The 22,874-nt window shown below is 45.8% G+C and overlaps 1 protein-coding gene and 1 long non-coding RNA gene across 2 annotated transcripts; both read left to right on the forward strand.

Annotated features, from left to right (window-relative positions):
* The first annotated feature begins 6,408 nt into the window (after positions 1-6,408).
* On the forward strand, positions 6,409-7,355 carry LOC139061926 (uncharacterized). The gene has a single exon (XM_070541858.1). It carries the CDS (start codon positions 6,528-6,530, stop codon positions 7,332-7,334), a length of 807 nt encoding a protein of 268 aa, XP_070397959.1. The 5' UTR covers positions 6,409-6,527; the 3' UTR covers positions 7,335-7,355.
* A 1,000-nt stretch (positions 7,356-8,355) lies between these two features.
* Positions 8,356-11,315, forward strand: LOC139073175 (uncharacterized). Its single transcript, XR_011521917.1, has 3 exons — positions 8,356-8,635; positions 10,396-10,515; positions 10,598-11,315. It is a non-coding gene; the product is annotated as an uncharacterized lncRNA (long non-coding RNA).
* The last annotated feature ends 11,559 nt before the right edge of the window (positions 11,316-22,874 follow it).

Genomic DNA, 22,874 nt, shown 5'->3' on the forward strand with positions numbered 1-22,874 from the left:
GCAGAGAATTGTGACGACAAACCCATTCAAAAATGTGGGGGAGATCCACAAAGAGTGGACTGCAGCTGGAGTCAGCGCTTCAAGAACCACCACGAGGAGACTCATGAAAGACATGGGATTCAGGTGTCGCATTCCGTGTGTCAAGCCACTCTTGAACAAGAAACAGCGCAAGAAGCGTCTCGCCTGGGCCAAGGACAAAAAGGACTGGACTGATGCTGAGTGGTCCAAAGTTATGTTTTCTGATGAAAGCAAGTTCTGCATTTCCTTTGGAAATCAAGGACCCAGAGTCTGGAGGAAGAGCGGAGAAGCACAGAATCCACGTTGCATGAGGTCCAGTGTAAAGTTTCCACCGTCAGTGATGGTGTGGGGTGCCATGTCATCTGCCGGTGTTGGCCCACTCTGTTTCCTGAGGTCCAGGGTCAATGCAGCCGTCTACCAGGAAGTTTTAGAGCACTTCATGCTTCCTGCTGCTGACCAACTTTATGGGGATGCAGACTTCACCTTTCAACAGGACTTGGCACCTGCACACAGTGCCAAAACCACCAGCACCTGGTTCAAGGACCATGGTATCCCTGTCCTTGATTGGCCAGCAAACTCGCCTGACCTTAACCCCATAGAAAATCTATGGGGTATTGTGAAGCGGAGGATGCAATACGCTAGACCCAACAATGCAGAGGAGCTGAAGACGACTATCAGAGCAGCCTGGGCTCTCATAACACCTGAGCAGTGCCACAGACTGATCGAGTCCATGCCACGCCGCATTACTGCAGTTATTGAGGCAAAAGGAGCCCCGACTAAGTATTGAGTGCTATACATGCACATTCTTTTCATGTTCATTCTTTTCAGTTGGCCAACATTAGAGAAACAAACATTTTTTCATTGGCCTTTAGAATATTCTAATTTTCTGAGATACCAGATTTGATGTTTTCATTGGTTGTCACCTATAAATATCAAATTAAAATGTAATAAACATCGGAAATACATTGGTCTGTGTGCATTGCATGAATATAATGTACAAGTTTCACGTTTTGAATGGAATTACTGAAATATTTTCAACCTTTTGATGATATTCTAATTTACTGGCCAGCACCTGTAAACATTAGAAACAAGCACATGACCTTGGCCATTCATGCACACTGTTACTGTGTGAAGGGGCAGCTGGTAAGGGCAGAAAATAGCATCTTCATAACGCTACACCACCAACAGGGTGAAAAATATCAAAATATTGTAGGCAGAGACGGGCTACAACTTCTGGATCCACTTTATATAAATCATTTTATTGATTATCGTCTTATGAAAGATAACTTTGACGTACACGAGCGACCGGTACTGGCTGCTGTCACCTGTTGTGAGCAGAGCTCTGCTGTCTGAGGGTAGGCCCCGCCCACAACGCCATGGCTGCTGTGGCTCCCAGTGTTTTCTTTACTATGGGAAACGGGTAATAATGGCTTTTCGATGGGAGCAGGTTGCCGACCCCTGGTCCATGTCTATGCGAGGACAATAAAGTTTTGAGGTTTTACAATTACTACTGGCGGCAGAGTTGCAATGACATGCGCACTGCGTTGCCCTAGCGCCAATTTATAACAGAAAAGGCGGACAGGGATACAGGGCCAACATTACCAGTAATCAAAGATGTACCCGTTACATTTAAATCGGATGTCTGGGCTAATTTCGGTTTTGGGATCCTGGATGTGAAAGAATCACTTAACACAGTATTTGTTTACTATTTTTAAGTTCAGTAATATTCTATCTTAAAGCTGCTCTACCGAAAACATTGTTTATTATATTATTTAAGTAATTATAGGCAGCACACTTTAAAAATTATTGCTCACTATAGTGAATAGATGAATGTTCTGTTTTTCAGGGATTTCGAAACCAAAAAGAAATTGAAAACTATTCTACTGCTTTTATTAAGTAATGAAAATTTTTGTGTGAAGAATCGTGATGCATTTCAGACTCAAATCGAATCTTTAGGCAGATAATCGGAGTCGGATCGAATCGTGAGGCAGGTAGAGATGCACACCACTTATGGAACGTCACCTCTCTGGTGGGGAAGGAGCCTGAGTTGGTGTGTGAGGTTGAGAGATTCTGACTAGATATAGTCGGATTCACCTCAACGCATGGCTCTGGCTCTGGAACCAGTTTCTTTGAGAGAGGTTGGACTTTCTACCACTCTGGAGTTGCTCCCACTGAGAGGCGCCGAGCAGGGGTGGGCATACTAGTTGCCGCCCATCTTGGTGCCTGTACGTTGAGGTTTACCCCGGTGAATAGGAGGGTAGTCTCCCACCGCCTAAGTGTGGGGGGATGGGTTCTGACTGTGGTCTGTGCTTAAGCACCAAACTACAGTTCAGACTACCCACCCTTTTTGGAGACCTTGGAGGGGGTGCTGGAAAGCGCTCCTTCCGGTGACTCCCTCGTTCTGCTGGGGGACTTTAACGCTCCCATGGGCAACGACAGTGAGACCTGGAGAGGTGTGGTTGGGAGGAACGGCATACCTGATCTGAATTCAAGTGGTGTTTAGTTATTGGACTTCTGTGGCAGTCATGGATTGTCCATAATGAACACCATGTTCAGACATAAAGGTGTCCATATGTGCTCTTGGCACCAGGATACCTTAGGCCGCAGCTCGATGATCGACTTTGTTGTTGTTTCATCTGACCTGCGGCTGCATGTCTTGGACAATCGGGTGAAGAGAGGGGCGGAGCTGTCAACTGACCACTACCTGGTGGTGAGTTGGCTCAGATGGTGGGGGAGGATGCTGGTCAGACCAGGCAGGCCCAAACGTATCACGAGGGTGAGCTGGGAACATCTGGCAGAGTCTCCTGTCAGAAGAAGCTTCAATTCCCACCTCCGACAGAACTTCCAAAATGTTCCAGGGGAGGCAGGGGACACTGAGTCTGAGTGGACCCTGTTCTGTGCTTCCATTGTTGAGGCGGCCGACTGGAGCTGTGGTCGCAGGATTGTCGGTGCCTGTCGTGGTGGCAACCCCCGAAACCGCTGGTGGACACCGGCGATTAGAGATGCTGTCAAGCTGAAGAAAGAGTCCTATCAGGTCCTTTTGGCCTGTGGGACTCCAGAGGCAGCTGACGGGTACCGGCAGTCCAAGCGGAATGCGGCTCGGGTGGTCGCCAAGGCAAAAACCCGGGCATGGGAGGAGTTCGGTGAGACCATGGAACAAGACTTCCATATGGTTTTGAGGAGATTCTGGTCCACCATCCGGCGCCTCAGGGGGGGAAAGCAGTGCGCTACCAACACTATCCATAGTGGGGACGGTGTGCTGCTGACCTCTACTCAGGACGTTGTGGATCGGTAGGCAGAATACTTCGAAGACCTCCTCAATCCCACCGACACGTCTTCCAGTGAGGAAGCGGAGTTTGGGGACTTTGAGTTGGGCTCTCAGATCTCTGGTGCTGAGGTCACTGAGGTAGTTAAAAAGCTCCTTTGTGGCAAGGCTCCAGGGGTGTATGAGATCCACCTGGAGTTCCTTAAAGCTCTGGATGTTGTGGGGCTGTGTTGGCTAAAGTGGCTCTGCAATGTTGTGTGTATGGAACTAGGATTGGGACAATATTCAGCGTAACTTGTACCAAGTTTTGTAACTTCGAACATGTTTTATCACATGTAACTTTGGATTTGTAACTTGTAACTTTAGTTTTCTAACTTGTAATTCTCAATTCGTACCTGTATTTCTTGTTTTGTAACAGGAACGTTGTATTTTGTATATGTATTTTTATTTTGTAAAATCAAACTTTAATTTTGTACATTTACTACTCATTTTGTAACATCAAACATTCATTCAGAAACATGAAACTTTCGTTTTGTAACTTGCAGACTTCCAAATTGAAAAAATCAAGGTACAAGTTTTAAATCAAAACTCTCAAAACACACATTTCATTCTACAGGTACAAACCTCAAATCTACAGTGTTACAAATCTTTTTGTCTTGATTCTAGCGTCAGTGGGAGGAACTTGGGTGGAACCAATGAGAGCACGAGTCTTAGCTACTAATCACGTTTCTCGAATTCCTGTCCAATCATTGGGAGAGGAGGGCAGGGTTCTGTCAGAGCTGTAGAAAGAGAAAGTTACGACACTCCTTGAACTCGCCGACTCGCGGTCACGTGTGTTCACGTTTTCTATGATCGACAAGGCTTGTCCACTCGAGTTGAGCTTCTGTCCCAAACCCTGTGGATGTCGGTTTCGCGGGGCGCTGTGGTCCATGTAGGTGAGGTCTCTCTATATTACTTGGATCCTGATTAGCACAAATCTGTTGGGGAGTTTTCTCCTTTTATGAACGGCGACTGTTGTTTAGCACTATCTTGTTTCTTCTGGCAATGTGGGTTTCCTGTTACAGCAGAAGCACCTCAGGAAGATACCCGAGGGGAGGGGTGAGTGTTCCAAAGCTGTGCTTGCATTCAAAACCTAGCTTGTTCTCTTTCTTAACATTCGTTTCGATGTCTCACTATGGGATACGCCCCTCTGCAGATTCCTCAGAAGCACTTATCTCAATACGCCAATCCTGATTGGCCAGTGACCGTGACGTACACGTCACCTGCTACTACAAGTAGCAAGCGTCCCAACGCACGCGTTATTCAATCACGTCTTCTCGCTTTGGTGGTTGCTTATCTCTCGGGTAAGTTAGCTCAACTCTTCACAGATGGAGCCAGCTAATATTTTCTCTCCGTCGCCAAACGCTAACTTACTGTCCTTCTGTCCTGACCTTCACCATAGGTTCGGGGCACAGCGAGCAGTTTCACCCTCCAGTGCACCTGTTCATTCTCTAGCTAACACACCAGTTAGTCCACATGGAAGCCGCTCCTCCCACCAGAGGAGTTGGCGACGTGGGAGCTCACCTCTGTACCTGCGGGAACAAAATCTCGAGCAAAGACCTGCACAAGGTCTGCTCGGGCTGCCTCGGGCTGGAACATGCCCAGCTAGCATTAGAAGTTCCTGGGTCATGCGAGAGCTGTGCTTGCTTCACCTTGAAGAGCCTTCGCTGGCGGCTAGCGCGCCAAGCTAGGTGCTTGGAGCCGTTTCTCCTGCAGTCAAAGCCTAAAGCAGCACAACTACAGAGATAACTCTGGATAACCTAGCGGTTTCTCCGGCCGCCCACCGGGACATGCAGTCAGTCTGCCGACGCACTTCGACCAGGCTCAACATCCCCTGGCTCACCGTGGTCACTGAAGCTATCAGATTCCCCTACGAGGGAAAGAAGCTGCATCAGGCCACAAGGGTGGCAAAGCCTCTCCTGCCCGCCTTCCCGGAGCTCCTCGAAGAGGTTAAATCATCCCGGGACAAGCACCCTTTCAGCTCGAGGTCTCCTGTCCAAGGAGCCTCCTCACTGGGCTTCGAGGATATGGATAAGGCTGGCATGCTGTGCATGCCGCAGATGGAACCGCTGGTTGCAGCCCACCTGCACCCACGGCTCTTGGCAACTTCCTCCAGACCTCCCGCTCTCCCTGCAAAGGCAGACCGCTTCCAGTCGGCGCTGAACGAGAGGGCGTAGGCCTCTCACTGAGCCCGAGGGTGTTTGTCAGGTGTATGAAGGCGGCAATTGCCCCACTGAGAGAGAGGGGCATTCGACTGGCCTCTTATTTAGATGACTGGCTCCTGCTGGCACGGTCCAGAGAGGAGCCCACGTCACACACGCTGGTTTTGATCCATCACTTGTGTTGTCTGGGTTTCAGAATAAACTGGCAGAAAAGCGTTTTACTCCCCTCCCAGAAAATAACCGTTTTAGATCTGAATCTGGATTCAGGGGCGTTCACGGCCCTTCTCTTGGCACCGCACGTGAACACGCTCTCGTTCACCCTGGCACGTTTGTGCCTATACACTTCGGTGCAGTTTGCGTTGTGCCTCAGACTTCTGGGTCTCATGGCGTCGGCTATTTCAGTGGTACCACTTGGCCGTCTCCACATGAGAGATTTTCAATGCTGAGTGGCTTCTTTGGGGACTTTCTCTAGTGCGCCACAGAGCGCCCAGGGTGACAGTCTATGCATGGTCTCGTGCGTCATGGCGCTCCGCTGTTGGCGCCCCCCGGCACAGGGGATGTCTTTGGGTTTGGTTCTCGTGAGGAAAGTGGTCACAACAGATGCAAGCCTGTCTGGTTGTGGAGGTCTCCTGGAAGGTTGCTCAGTCAGGGGTGTGTGGAGCAGAGAGCGCTGGGGAACACACATAGATTATTTGGAACCCCTCGCGGTCTTTCTAGCCCTGAGGTGCTTCCTGCCTTTTCTCTCCGGCCATCATGTCCTAGTGAGAACAGACAACACCACAACTGTGGCTTATATAAACCACCGGGGGGGTGGCTGCGCTCCATGCAGTTGCACACACTGGCATGCAGACTGATCATATGGTGCAGCAGACATTTTCTCTTGATCAGAGCCACCTATGTCCCGGGTGTTCTGAATCGGGGGGCGGATCTGTTGTCCAGAGGGATTCCCCTGTACGGGGATTGGAGCCTGCATCCAGCAGTGTTGGAACAGATCTGGATCCAGTTCGGCAAAGCTGTAGTGGATCTTTTTGCCTCCAAGGAGAATGCTCAGTGTCCTCTGTTTCTCTCCCTGCGCGACCAAGACGCTCCACTCAGCGTGGACGCGCTGGCGCACGACTGGCCATGGGAGCTGCTTTACACTTTTCCCTCAGAGAGGCCCTGATACCACCCACCTTGCTGAGGGTACTAGCTCAGTTCCACACACTCATTCTGGTGGCCCCATACTGGCCAGCCATGCATTGGTTGGCAGACATTTTCCAGCTCCTGGAGGGCCAACCTTGGAAATTGCCTCCTCGCAGGGACCTAGTGTCCCAAGCTGGCGGCTCAATCTTTCATCCTCATCCAGAACGACTGGCCCTGTGAGCTTGGCCCCTGACGGGTGTGGGTTAGAGTCAGCAGAGCTGTCCCAGGCGGTCATTCAAACCATTCAGAATACTAGGGCCCCCTCCACTAGGCCCCTATATGACTGTAAATGGAGGGTGTTTGAAGCCTGGTGCCAGGGCAGGGATATCTCACCCTCCCAGTGCCCAGTGATTGTCATTCTGTCTTTCCTGCAAGAATTGCTGGATGGGAAGAAGGCTTTCTCCACCACTAAAGTGTACCTAGCAGCCATTTCCGCCCGACACTCGGGTTTTGAGAAGAAACTGGCTAGTCAACACCCCCTGGTGTGTAGTTTCATGAGGGGTGCGCGCAGGCTTCTCCCTGTGTCTCGACCCCTGGTGCTCTCATGGGATCTGTCCTTGCTGCTGAAGGCCCTCTCCGGGCCTCCATTTGAGCCTAAGGACGGCCTGGACCTTAAGGTCCTGTCTCTTAAGGTGGTGCTACTCCTGGCTTTGATCTCTACAAAGTGAGTCAGTGACTTACAGGCTCTCTCTGTGCACCCATCCTGCACCAAGTTTGCACCAAGTGACATGAGGGTGTCCCTGAAGCCCAACCCTGCCTTTGTGCCTAAGGTAGTGGGCTCCTTTTCTCCTATTCTCCTCACAGCTTTCTACCCACTGCCCTTCCCCTCTCCTGAGGAGGAGCGGTTGCACAAGCTGTATCTGATTTGCGCTCTCAAGGAGTATGCTAATCGGACAGGGGACTTTCGCAGGGGGCCCAGCTTTTTGTGTCATGGGGAGGACCTTGTAAGGGAAAACCCATCACAAAGCAGCGGCTTTCCCACTGGATTGTGGAGGCTATTTCTCTGGCTTACTCGTGTCAGGGCATTCAGGTACCTGTAGGGCTCAAGGCCCATTCTACTAGGGGCCTGTCTGCTTCTTGGGCCCTTTTTCGAGGGCTGTCTGTCCAGGAGATTTGAGCTGCACCAAGTTAGAGGTCTCCACTTGCATTTGCACGCTTCTAAAAGCTGGACATCTTGGTCCCTGCTATGACCCACACAATTCTGGGTGTGGGGTCCTCAGCCGGCCAAGACGTACCCCTGTAGGTTGGTGATCGCTGGTTAAGCTGTCTGGCAATACGGGAGTCTCCGTATCCCATAGTGAGACATCGAAACGTATGTTAAGAAAGAGAACTTTAGGTTACTGCCATAAATCTGGTTCTCTGAGTAACATGAGTGAGATGTCTCACCAGACAACCCTTCTTGCTGGGCGAAGCGAGAAGAGGTGTTTATCTTGAATAACGCGTGTGTTGCGACGCTTGCTACTTGTAGTAGCAGGTGACGCGTACGCCACGGTCACTGGCAAATCAGGATTGGCGTATTGAGATAAGTGCTTCTGAGGAATCCGTGGGGGGGTGTTACCCATAGTGAGACGTCTCACTCATGTTACTCAGGGAACCAGGGTTACGACAGTAACCTAAAGTTTTGTTTCGCTAAAGCACCTTGACAATCACTATAATTGGAAAACCACATACTAATAAAATGACTGGAAATACATTGGCGGTTCTAGGGGCGGGGCCACAGGGGCACTGGCCCCTGCTGAAATATGATTGGCCCCTGTAGTGCCCCTGTCCTGTCACTCATCTGTCCTTTGTGCGGTGATGAGATTATAGGTGGATGCAATTCCGAGTCTAAACACTAGTGGCCGTGTGGCGCTAAGGAGCAAAATAGTGTGTGAAATCCAGCAGAAGAAGATTTGAAAGATTCCAAGAAGGGAGAACTTTTCAACCGACATCGGATCTGATGAGAGTCCACGTTATGAGGAATTTGTTGGTAAGTCACGAATCACTGTTTACTCACAGTTGCCATGTAAGTCAAGTCTGACAATAAGTCCAATGGAAAGCAATGCCGACATTAGTTAAAGGTAATGTTAAAAAGGGCTTGTGAAAAAACGTTAGCCCTTGCTAATCCATGTACTTCTTTTGTAATCTGCATTTCGTGTGTTAATAGTTGGCACTGTCTGATAGAGAACATGAAAAGAAAGGGTCAGATACAGGCGGGAATTCTGCAGTTTTTTCCCAAGAGAGTGAGTGTGTCAGCTGGTGAAAACGAGCATGGAGAAATCAGAGAGAGAGCAGCAGGAGGCAGTAGACCAGAGGCTGGAACAGGGCAAGGGACCTCCATTCCCCCTTTATCAGGTCAGAAAGAATATAATTTTTATTGTGCAACAGTCATGTCAGATAAACACGAGAGACAGCCTTGTAGGACATACCATGCTGGGAAATCAGCGTACGTGTAATATAAACGCGCCGTGGCGGCATGGTCTTGCGGGAATTTTGTGGCATTCGTGCTGCCACGGTTGATACTAATATCACCGCAACGCCGGACTTGTGAATGCATATTACAACTTGGCGCAACAGAAGGGGGTATCATGATCACGTGGGCAGTTACTGCCGAGCTCCGGCCGGCAACTATATTGAAAATGAAAGTAAACATGAGCCGTAAGTTTGGCTTTTCTAAACAGAATCAGCTGAGATGATGGCCGGGGAGCCTCTCCGTAAGAGTTGAAGCTCAGATCACCAGAGACTGCACGGGGACAGACACCTTCTGGAGCGGCTTGTTAAAAAAGCTTAATGAGTGTGGCTTTGATCGCAATAAAAAGCAAGTTATGTCCAAGATAAACTGAAGTCCGTGGCAGCGCAGAGACCGCCCCCAAGCTCCCTTTTCACCGCCATCGCATAATCTTTTGTAAAAAGATCATGATCGCACCACATTATCCAGCAGGACGGACTGACCACTTATAAACGACCTAATGCTGCCCAGTGTGTTCTGCTTATAATTGAGGATAACCTTTTCCCATTTTATCTTGGAGCTGATCCAGTTAATGTGGAGTCATTTTCTTGCACAGAAAATTTGCATTGAGCTTTTTATATTTATCAGTAATAATTGGGTCAGTTATTCCAAGCACCAAAAATAAAGGATTATTGTTTAAATTGATAGAAGTTGTTAATCGTGACAAATCATTAGTGGCAAAGTTGCTTCCCTTTAGTAAATGATTTTACGTTTCTCAAAGCATCTTTCCATTCATCATCAGTAATGTTGCAGTTAAGTTTCCTTTCCCACAATTCCTTCAAGGTTTCCCTAAATTGTGACATTTTGATGTATTGTAAAATGTGTGGGAAAAGTCCTTGTTTGAAACACTGAATTTTCTAATTGGTTGATTAAGTAAGGTCAAGGTTAAGTTTTCCAAAGAGATTTTGTGTTTTGGATATTCCTTTGTTAGTCCAACTTTTCCTGCCATTATTCTAGGTAAAAATAAAAAATCACCATTATCTCAAATTTGTTAAATGATGTTATCTTGTACTAATGGCACATATGTTTACTGAATTCTTCCGCTTCATGGTGATGTGATTTACTATAACATTAACATAATGGATTTAAATTGTATTGGTTTCTTTGTCTACATCTACCACATCTCATCTTTATAGTCCAATCTTTGAAGTCTTCAATTTCAAATAAATAAAAATGTGGTCTCATAGAAAACAAAGTTTTGGCTGGATTTAGCTGGAGTTTGACATATATTTGTATTTTAGCTGCAAACTGGGACAAGACTCTCTCCAATTCAGACAACCAGAGTGAAGTTAATGACTCAACCTTCCATCCTGCTGGGCCACCAGAGTCACCAATCAATACTAATCCTGCAGGATCAAATGGTAAACATTGATCTTTGAAAGTAATAAATGCTTGTGTATGTATTTGGCTTATGTTAGATAATTTCTCATTTGCTGTTTTCAGACATCTTCCAGTGTGATGCACAGAATCCTGCGCAGACATCAGAACAGTGTTCTGTTCCAGTAGGACCTGGTGGTGTGCTTCTCATTTTGTAAAGGCTCTTTAAATTTAATTGAATTTTGCAGTCAGTCACTTGCAGATTCTGAATGCCATGAATGTTAAAGGTTGAGAGATATAAGCAACTGACTCAGACTTATTTAATTGACTTCCCACCAGACATTTCCCAGTCAAGAGCAGAGGGTCCTGTGATATTCTTCTGGTGTTTTTTCCACACACAAACATATTTTAACCTGATATTTGTGGCTTTGCAAAATAAATTGAATGCTAAAATTTCTCAAATGCTGTGTGTGGTTGTATTTTGTCAATGTACAGTAAAAATTGATGTACAATTGCATTGATGTTTTTCAACATGGTGTTGGGGTAAACTGTATCTACCATACAAAACTGGGAATAGTATGCAAGTATGTTGGACTGTACGTGGCCCCTCTATAAATATTGTGGCCCCTTGATGGCCCCACCCTCAGAAAAATCCTAGATCCGCCACTGTGGAAATAGGAAAAGAGAAAACAGCATGGAATAAAACACAACTTTGCTACATTGGTTCAGAGATTATGGGTGTCAATCAGCGTCCCTTTGGTCCCACTTTCACAGCCCCACTCGCAGCTCCTCCTCATTTCCCATTTTTGACAGATAAAATTACAAATTTCCAAAAGATAGCATGCATCAAAAATTAAGAAGAAAAAAGATAGTGCTTGCCCATTAAAAAGCTCTAAAAACAGAACTAACTGGCAGTTAACCAGCAGCCAGTGAAGCTGGCAGAGGAGCGGGGTGACGTGGGTGTGGTTGGAGGACTCAATCAGAAGCTGAGCACAGGCCACCACCTGTAAATGGTTCAGGGAGGTTTTGCTCAGACAAGCGAAAAGTGAGTTGCAGTAGTCTAAGTGGTAAGAAAGGAAGGTGTGGATAACAAATTCAAGTTCAGAGCACAACAGAATGGGACTCAGCTTAGCAATGTTCCTGAGATTGAAGAAGGAAGCGCTAGGGCTGGGTGTTATGGCTCTAAAATAAACTCTAAGATTTTCGTCATTCAAATGTAATTTCTGATTATTGTCATGTTCTGCGGGTGGAGGTGGCAGACCATGTGTGGTGGTGGGTTCCAGGAGGCAGAAGATCAGGCAGACAGATGAAAAAATAAAAAGATGTTTAATTGTAGACTGGGAGTAACAGGACGAACGAACATGCACAAACGACAATGAACCGACAAAGACAGCAACAAGGAGGGAGGTATAAATACACAAGGGAATCAGGAACACATGGGCAGAGTAATCAGGGACAGGTGAGAACAATTAGGCTAATCAGGGCAGGAGAGACACAGTCAGGGAGGCTGGGGCGGATCATGACAGTACCCCTCCCTTAAGGGGCGGATACCAGACGCCCACAAGCCACAAAACACAGGAGACTCGGGCACGAACGAAGACCAGACTAGGGCACACATGACAAGGGAACACAGAAGACGAGACCAGGGAACAAGGAACACCATCCAGGGCTGCGGAGCAGGGGCCTCTCAGATCATGCGGCACTCCGTCTTACAAAGGGTCTCTCGAGCTCGGACTGGGAAACCCGGACTCGAACCAAAGACTCGGGAACAGGGGACTCGAACACTTGACTCGGACTCGAACACTTGACTTGACTTGGACTCGGACACTTGACTTGGACTCGGACACTTGACTTGGACTCGGACACTTGGCTTGGACTCGGACACTTGACTTGGACTCGGACACTTGACTTGGACTCGGACACTTGACTTGGACTCGGACACTTGACTTGGACTCGGACACTTGACTTGGACTCGGACACTTGACTTGGCACGAAGACTTGACTTGGCACGAAGACTTGACTTGACACGAAGACTTGACTTGGCACGAAGACTTGACTTGACTTGAGACACGAACACTTGACTTGACTTGAGACACGAACACTTGACTTGACTCACGAAGACTTGACTTGACTCACAAAGACTTGACTTGACTCACAAAGACTTGACTTGACTCACAAAGACTTGACTTGACTCACAAAGACTTGACTTGACTCACGAAGACTTGACTTGACTCACAAAGACTTGACTTGACTCACGAAGACTTGACTTGACTCACGAAGACTTGACTTGACTCACGAAGACTTGACTAGAACACTGGACACCAGGAACACTGAGACAAACTGCAGCAGCAGGCGTGGGACCCAGCAGGAACTGCAGCAGCAGGCATAGGCCCCAGCAGGAACTGCTGCGTAAAGAACCTGCAGGCACAGAACCTGCAGGCGTGAACCAGGAAATGGTTGAGCAGCGGGAGCGACGCGTGGAAGCCCAGCTTGGTGGCAGGTACTCGACATCCAATCAGAGCAGGTGCCCATCCCGATCTGCTGGGTCCATCGGAGGAGGCTCGGGTGAAGGGAAGCCGGAGAAGAGCGGGCAGACCAGCCCTACCACACCGGAGAACAATGGTGTGCGTAGGGGGTGAAGCTCCCTCGAGGCTCCAGGATTCGCGGCTTCCAGGAGAAGAACGGGACGGGGCAAAAACAGCAGGAGGTGAATGACCCTGACCACCCTGAAGACAAAGTAGGATGCGCCAGGATCTCCCAGAGGACTTCGACCACCCCGAGAACAGGTAGGATGCGCCGAACACAAAACTCCAGGCCAAAAATCACCCTCTGCTGAAAGGGAAAAAAAGAAAAAAAAATCCTCCAGAAGCAGGTGTTAGCTCACCACAAGTCCAGGTTTGGTCGGTTCATTCTGTCATGTTCTGTGGGTGGAGGTGGCAGACCATGTGTGGTGGTGGGTTCCAGGAGGTAGAAGATCAGGCAGACGGATGAAAAAATAAAAAGATGTTTAATTGTAGACTGGGAGTAACAGGACGAACGAACATGCACAAACGACAATGAACCGACAAAGACAGCAACAAGGAGGGAGGTATAAATACACAAGGGAATCAGGAACACATGGGCAGAGTAATCAGGGACAGGTGAGAACAATTAGGCTAATCAGGGCAGGAGAGACACAGTCAGGGAGGCTGGGGCGGATCATGACAATTATATTAGATTTGTTTCCATTTTCCTGTCTTAAAGAGAGACTAAGCAGTTTTAGTTTGGTTTTAGCCCCCCCTTGTGTCCATTTAGTAGAAGCAAAAACCAAACTCATCTCCTCGCTGAGCGTTCGCAAGCACATACTCACAGTGGACTTACAGCTCAGGAGAAGAGCAGACACAGAATCTGCAGCATTCTGAAGGATGTGTTGTTAACTGCAATCATTAGACGAAAAGGGGAGGAGGGCATTTTTTTCAAGGAGGCAAGCGGCTCAGAGTGCCAACATGTCATAGTGAGTGGCCGAGCCAGGTGAAGGCGTGGCTGCCTCATCTGGAGACCAGTGCAGTGCGGTGCAGCCACGTAGTAATTTGCTGACGTCACGTTTTTCAGCTGAGCCATCAGCCACAGCTGATTCTACATAAATGTGGAGCAGAGTTATAGAATTATGGTTTTGGGCTGAAACATTAAATTTAAAGTCAGTTACACTAAACTGCCACACTAATGATTACACATGTCTACAGCACCATTAGACACTCATCTATGCAGGCTATCAGCAAAAAAAAGTTCATTTAGGCTTTACTTGCTATTTAATCTAACAGCTGAAATGTTCCTCCAACCTTCCTGTCTACAGGACAGACACTTGCTAGGATTGAATTTGTGTGTTTGTATTTATTGTTTAAATACAAACACACAATAAGACAAAGTTGTGTTCATGATCTAAAACATGCAGGAAACATGCTGGAAGCAGACTGCAGCACCAGGTGTGTCAGCTCAATGGCTTTCTAAGTCCAACAGACCAGACTGGCACTCTGCATTTGCAAATGTGGGATTCTGGCCACAGAGGGTGGTGGGGGTCTGAGTGAGATTTCATTAACCTTGTAAAGGGTTACTGTAGCAATAAAAAATAAGTAAAATGTGCAAATGTCAGAGTTTGCTGCAATCCTCACTCTTAAATAGCTACATAAATATTTATTTTTGTAAGAACTGCCCAAAATGCTTCAAGCTTGCTAATGTTCTGCAATTATATGAATGTACAATTAATATAAATGTTAAGTATGTGAAAATAAATGGTTTTTGCTCCATCTCCATCAGATCATTTGTGGGAACCAGGTATGTGCGATTAGTGACTGGGGGGGGCTGAGGGCAGATGAACAGACACACAAACACTTTTAATCCAGTGACCAAACCCTATGTAACAGACAAAATAACTAATAATGCTGGCCAGTTTTACATAAGCACAGGTGGCATGAATAAATTAGCTTTCTTTCTGAAAAACAAACAAACAAACAAACAAACAAAAAACATAAAATCTAAACTTGGAAGGTTCTGGTTAAAGGCCCAAAACTGGGAAACTTATCAAGAGCCGAATTTAACATTTTTAACTGAAAGTTTTGTGACTTGATTAAAATCTCTAGATAGAATTAACCTGAGACACTCAACTTAACCAGAATCCAACACTTTTCTTGTCATTTATATCAATAAAAATGTTCACCTCCCTACCAGAGTCGTACTACACACACACACACACACACACACACACACACACACACACACACACACACACACACACAGTGGCAGCAGTATTACACTGACTTGCTGACATGGTGTGTCTTATGACAGCAGCTTCAGCGATCCCTGAGCACCAAGATGCAGCAATTTTGAGTGATTATTGCCACCTTGCTTGTTTCCTCCTTCCGACCAATTCTTTTTCTAGGTTTATGTTTTTCTGCCATGATTGCTCCGAGACACCAGAGCTCACCGCTGCAACAAAGTGGTGCCGTTTGAATAGATATGAAACATTCATCAATGCCTACGTCACACTGCAGAGCCTTGATTTCTGTCTCGGTTGCCATGGTTACACCTGAAATGCCACCAATATGTATATGCAGAATATTCATTCGGTGCCTTGCATCGACCATTTGAGTTTAGGAGGCGGGGTGTGATACAGAAACACATGAGCACATTTCTAGGATGAGTGTGACTTATAAAGCAGGAATTGTGTCCAGCTGTGTGTGAGCTGTGTTTCATATCTCAGAAGAGGTCAATTCAAAAGTTCACACAAAGTTTATAAGGCCACTGGTGCTGAAGGGTGCTGTCTACATGCATGTGTGTGTTTGTGTGTGTGTGTGTGTGATAAAAACCAAATTAAAAATGAACAGATATTCATGAATACTACAATCATCTAGAAATCTAAACTCATCTTCAGACAGAATAACATAGAACCACATTGGCCGCCATCTTGGCTACTCGTTGGTTTGTTGTGCTGAGGACATTCCACAGGTCCACTTTGACCCCTCTGACCTCTTCTCCTGGATGGACCGGTCTAACCAGGGGAGCCACATCTGTGTTGGTCTGGTCTCTGTTGTGTCTTGAAGAGAGTCATACACGTTATTTCTGAACCTTCATGAACTTGTCACAATCTGCCCCTGCCTCCCTGACTGTGTCTCTCCCCTGCCTGATTAGTCTTTATTGTTCTCACCTGCCCCGTGTTAATCCGCCCAGGTGTCCCTGATTTTCCCCTGTGTATTTACACCTCCCTTCTTGTGTCAGTCTTTGTCGGATCATTGTTTGTTGTCAGCGTTGGTTTTGTTCTGTCGTTCCCGCTCTGCCATTAAAACTACTTTTATTTCATCCGTGCCTGCATTCCTGCCTCCTGATCTGCTCCACCACACGTGGTCCGCTGTCATCCACACCCGCAACCTGACAGAACTATTTTTCAGACCAGAGATTCATTTATTGAGAGAACCTAAAGCCTGCTGGGTGGATTTGAGAAGAATCAGACCAGAACCAAACAAGTTTAAATCTGGACCTGAGTCACGAGCTCAGCAGAAATCTCTACCTCAACTCTCCTCTTGCATTTTGACAAATGACCGATTTTCTTTTTCTTACTCTTTAAATCCCTGAATAACATTACAAAAAAGTGATAAATTACAAATATGCTAATTTCAGTCACGGCCGTTTGGACGTGTGCGTCTCCATCCATCTCCAACATTCTGCGCCGCTGATCCCCGTCGTGCGCTAGCGGACACTCAACCCGTTAGGACCAGGGGGTCTTTTGTTCCCTTCAGCACTGATTTCAGCCTCCGGGGAAGGATTTTTCACCTCCTCAGACCCTCTACCCCCAGCTCCTGTGCTGTCAGTTGCCAGGATTCAGGGCTGTAAAAGCATGCATCATTTTTCACCAGCTCCCCGTTTTGATATCAACAAAAGATTGTGCTATGAAACAGCCTCTCTGCTTGTTCGCTGGCTTGAACTTCACTCATGTCCGACTGCTCCCCTTTCCTCGCCTCAGCGCAGCACAGCAGGGATAGATTTGCAAGACAAATGCAGCTGTGTGTGAGAGAGAAAGTCAAGTGGCACAAAAAGGCCACTTCAGTCAGCCGGTAGCATAGAAAACTTAGCATTATACGGACGTCAAATCAATCAAAAACAAAGGGCCGCAGGCTGAAAATGGCCTGCTCCTATTAAGATGGGCTTTATGGAACTCAGACAGAGAAAATTTTCTTTTCACATTTCTGATGAACATCACAGCGTAAAGGCCCAAACGACTGATCTGGAGGTTTTCAGCCCGTGTTTGGGTCAGGTGTTTGTGTTGTTGGATTAAAACAGGACTTAATGTCCACTGGAAGTCGAGTCCTCAGTGCAGGAATATGGAACACAAGGATCAGAGCTGAAGACGTTGGAAAGGTTTTAGTTCAGCAGTACAGAGTCATGGAGGTTGTTGAAAAGAAGTGAGGAGGTTCAAGCAGTTGGAACAGAGAAAGAGTCAGGTGTGATAATAAAGTTTCCACAAGAATGACTAAAAGTGTACAGTCCATCCAGAAAGTATTCACAGTTTTCCACATTTTGTTCTGTTGCAGCCTTCTTCCAACATGGATTATTTCATGTTTACCCTTAAAACTACACAATAATGACAACATGAAATAGGCTTTGTTAGGGTTTTGGTATAAAAAAAACAACTACGGAGAAATCACAGGGACAAAAGTCTTCACAGCCTTTGCTCAATGCTTTATAGATGTGCCTTTTGGAGAAATTACAGCCTCAAGTCTTGTTTTTTTAACTACGCAAGAAATTGCCGGCGCGCGACATGGATCAGACATCAGGAATGAGTCCATCAGAGGGACAGCTCACGTTAGATGACTAGGAGATAAAATCAGAGACTGAGATGTGGACATGTCCAGAGAAGAGACAATGGTTACACAGGTAGAAGGATGCTGAGGTTGGAGCTGCCAGGCAGGAAGCTGAGAGGAGAACCGAAAGAAGATTTAAGGATGCTGTGAAAGAAGAGATGAAGATAAATGATGAGAGAGAGAGAGAGAGAGAGAGAGAGAGAGAGAGAGAGAGAGAGAGAGAGAGAGAGAGAGAGAGAGAGAGAGAGAGAGAGAGAGAGAGAGAGAGAGAGAGAGAGAGAGAGAGAGAGAGAGAGAGAGAGAGAGAGAGAGAGAGAGAGAGAGAGAGAGAGAGAGAGAGAGAGAGAGAGAGAGAGAGAGAGAGAGAGAGAGAGAGAGAGAGAGAGAGAGAGAGAGAGAGAGAGAGAGAGAGAGAGAGAGAGAGAGAGAGAGAGAGAGAGAGAGAGAGAGAGAGAGAGAGAGAGAGAGAGAGAGAGAGAGAGAGAGAGAGAGAGAGAGAGAGAGAGAGAGAGAGAGAGAGAGAGAGAGAGAGAGAGAGAGAGAGAGAGAGAGAGAGAGAGAGAGAGAGAGAGACTTTAGAGGGCAGGGCTGATGGTGTGAGAATATTCACTGTGGAGAAGTCGATGAAGGGAAATATGAAAAGGGAAGAATTAGTGAACAAAAATATCATATCATAATAATCACATGTCTTCTACTGTAGGAATTGAACCTGCTAACAACTGAATTAAAAAGTGTACTATTGAGAAAATTATACATACTGCTCTGGAAAATAAAAGAAACACACAGAAACAAGGTCATGCTACACACACTTACATGCTTTCTGAGGGTTCTGTCTGAAGGGAGCGAACTGACTACTGACTCGTGTGTATCATTTTATCTCTCTCCACTTTGCAAAGTCTCAATTGATTATTGTTAGTAAAGATTGGTATGGGTAAATCGATCAGCTTATTAATATAACCCCTGCGTGTTGAACTTTCCCTAAGGTAACCCTGGATGGGAAAATACAATTACCTGACAGCTGTCACCTTCCCCTGGATGCCCATTTTCTCCAGAATAGTCTTAACAAACATGTAAGAAAGAAACAGGAAGAGAAAAGAGGACAACGGGTTATTCCTTTCATGTTTTCGCAGAAAAAAATAAACTCAAACAACAGTTTTTAAAATATGAGATGTTATTGTACCTCCATGCCACAGCCGCCGAATACTTTGCTCCAGTGATCATGTGGTCCATCTCTGTCCTAAGCTTAATAAAGTCTGTGGTTTTCTCTTTTGTCCCTAAAATAAAAACTTCTATTAAAATCAGGGGGAAAACGTAGCGGGAGAAGTACGACACCGAGCAGCGGAACATACGAGCCGAGACCGCAACACAAGCACTTTTACTGTAACATTTCTAACTAAAATAACGTTCATGTATCATAAAAAGCCCTTAACCTAACAGTTTTTAAGTTTATACTGACATTTATATGTGCAATCCTCTCTAAAAGTTCCCGCTTCAATGTTCGCCATTGTTTTTAAAGGTTCTGCATCTTAGGAAATGTGAACCATTGAAGGAAACACCGGACCCATTCTTCTTGCAAGCGAAAAGAAGGCCGGATTCGTCGACCGCATTTGAAGGAGTCTTCAAATTGGGACAGGCCTAATCGTGGCGCTGTGACGTAACCGGCTGACGAAGGATGCAGCCCCTGAATTGAGACACAGCCATAAAGTCTCTGACAAGCTAATCTACATGAGATAGTGGCCAAGGTCTTTCATGCACTCTGTTCATCTGAACTGCTTCACCTTTGTTACCAAGCAAAGACAAGAACTATTGTGATAAATACATAATCAACAACGTTTGTTATTACCAATAATAATGTGACCCCAATGTTCAATCAATCTGTGAAAGGACAATGTTATTACTTGATATTCTAATCCTGTGATCAGTAGTATTTTACAAGTTATTATGATCTTGGACATTTGCACTAGACAATAATGACACGCAATGTTAAAAGCCACACGACACATTTCCTTTTGTCTGACCCAATCAGAACCATAGTTTCTGGCACGAGGCGTGGTTTTCTGAGGTGTTTGTATAAACCCTCTTTTGCATTTCAAATTCTGATTTGCCAGTAAACCAAAATATGACAATTATAAAAACGATCCCACGCCTCCTTTACTTTAGTTCAAAGCGCTCTAGAGAAGTCTCTGACAGGCCATCCGGACTTCCTCTTCAGCCATAACGAACCTCAGACACACACACCATCATTACTCACGTCTCACTCCACCTTAGTCCATCAGTACATAGAGTGTTAAAGTTAGTCTTGTTTAAATTGTGTAGAAATAAATTTCTTAACTATTATAAACCTGACTCTCTCTCTTTCCTTGGAGTTAATACAAAGTGTCGCTTAATCCCTGCAATAAAAAGTTCAGATCTTCTGGTTAAAATATTCAAAGATCCATCAGATTGATATTTCATATTTCTATGGAATCTCACATTTTATGGTTCATAAGTAAGATGTAAACGACTCGTTCTTTACAACTTATTTACAGATCAAAACCAGTATGGGCCAGTTATGTACGGTTAAAGCAGGATTAATCTGAGTGACTCTTCCTGAATCATTTATTTAAACTGAGTGAGCAGGAAGTCTTTATCAGTGCAGCTGGATCTGCTGCAGGAGGATCCAGACGTGGCTGGAGGGCTGGAGCAGACCCGTGGCTGGACGTTTCTGGTCAGAGGAACATCATACAGGACGGTCTGCAGAGAGAGCTTTGGGACGCTTCCTCTCACTGTCCACTCCATCGTCCATCTACAAGGACTGCTGGGCTGGCTCAGACGACGGCTGTTACATCTCAAAGATGTATTCAGAAATACGAAATGAGGAGATGGTTTATGGATCCACTGGTATAACAATTGTGACTCTTCAGCAAATAAAACCACAGTGTTGTTTTTAATAGAGTTTCCTACATAAATGACTTGCCTGTTAACAGTAGTGGTGGTCTGCTGGTACCTCCTGCAGGACAGAGCACCACTGACCTCCTCCACACACATCTTCCTCACGCTCATCCTCCAGACCCACAACTTCACCAGCACAGAGGCAGATGTGCAGCACAGTGCATGCTGACCTGTAATAGATTAAAAAAGAGGTTTTTTTTATTGAAAAATGTAAAACAAACCTATAACCTGCAGTACATCGGTTCTGTTCAGTTGAAAGAAAAGCAGCAGGGAATAGTTAAATAAAAACTATAGAGAATTTACATTTTTAAGACTGATCTAATCATTATTAGGCTTAGGTTGAATAAACAAATGCACATTGAAAACAGTTCAATGCTATTTTATTTAAAAGCCTGTTTTTTAAAGCATTCTACCCTCATTTGATGCAAAATAAGAAGTTCTAAGATCCAATTTACATTAGAAAACATCCTACTGCATTCAACATTTCTAATGCATATGGTTTATATTAATTACCTACACAATAATACTCAGTAGTAATGTGTTGTGCACGTTTAACAAGTTCATTATGTAGCTTCAAACATACATAAAGCCATCTAAAGTTAACATGTAAGTCCTGAAAGCTTCTAGAACAATCATAGTTACTTTACCTGAAAACGGTTGTGAACAAACGCTGCTGATGGACGTGAAGCTGCTGTAGCTCCTTAAAGAGCAGGTCAAGTGTGCATTAGAGTCCTTCTCCATCCACGTATCAATTTTAAAAACTGCAACATTAGTAGGCGTTGCCTGGCGGACCGAGAGGATGGAACCGCGGCAATGATGAAGACGATGGGTAACGAGACGAAGCTAGCTTTTCTTTTTCACTCTGAGCAGTCATTAGACGTGGAGGATGTTTCTCCCCTCCTTACCCAGACACTCGAGAAGAAAGGGACCAAGTCTATTTGGAGGATACAAGCGGACCTGAGCCTTATTGTTTTGAGCTTGTGAGTTGCCTGAAACTACCAGAACCAACCCAACAGAACCAGCTCTGAATGGTAAGTAGCTGTGAGCCATAGCATTAGATTAGCTGCAGGGTTTGGCTCCATGGGCCAAGAGAGCTAGTATTCAGCATGTTTAAGAGGTTTATCTGCTTCAACACACCTGGTTTTAATCAGCAGCAAATAGCTGAGCTGCTTAACAGCTAATCTAACATGTTGAAGCCAGAAAAACCACTGAAACGTGCTGGATAGCAGCTCTCCAGGAGCCCTGGGCTCAAGTTACAGTTTGCTGCATAGAAAGTTATGAAAATACCCCATGAGAAAATTATTCTGCAGTGTGTTCATTTATGCTACACAATCCCAAACAGCCCACTAAAGCTGCCCTGATTTCATTATTTATTTACTGATACCAGCTGCTCTCTTGGTCGTAGGTGATCCTCTGGTGTCTGCAGCTGGTCTCCTCTGGTGGGGTCGTCAGGATCAGGAGCTTCCAGAAGAATCTGCCTGAGACAGAGCTGATGGAGGTTCTCAGTCATCGAAGGATGGCTGAAGGCTTTCCAGGAACAGGAGATGTAGTGTTGTCTCTTCTCTCTCTATTCTGCCAGATGAGCTGATAGGTTACAGGTGTGTGAGGACATCCTCATGCTGTCACAACCAGATGACAGGAGTTATCAGGTGATCAGCCAGGCTAATGTGCTCTTATAGAGTATTAACGTGTGCCTGCCTCATGGTGTAGAGTCCATATTTAGCTGAGGGTCCTGCAATAATGCAGGTTATTAGTTAATTAACTTTTGATAGCAAAGAACAAAACATTTAATGTAAAAGTAATTTACCAGGTGAATCAGCTCACACGTCACCACCAAGTGTCAGGGGCAGAATCAGTAGCCTCCTTCATGATGTCATGATGTAATCACATACTTATTTAATTGTTAATATCTTAAAAATCCTGAAATGTTTTAATTTTTTTTACCTTGAACAGTTCACTGAGCTTGCACTGTCACTGAGGTGGAAGCTGGAATCAACAGCAGACACCTCACATCTTGGTCTTTTCAGGGGTGTGGATGCAGCTCTGGGACTTTCTGGAAGATGAATTTCCGTCATGGTCCCTGTGTCACAAGACACACAGTGGCTGTGAGCTCTATTCTGGGTGGCTATGTAAAAAACAAA

The sequence above is a fragment of the Nothobranchius furzeri genome, chromosome 11 (assembly GCF_043380555.1).
Source record: "Nothobranchius furzeri strain GRZ-AD chromosome 11, NfurGRZ-RIMD1, whole genome shotgun sequence".
NCBI classification, from domain to species: Eukaryota; Metazoa; Chordata; class Actinopteri; order Cyprinodontiformes; family Nothobranchiidae; genus Nothobranchius; species Nothobranchius furzeri.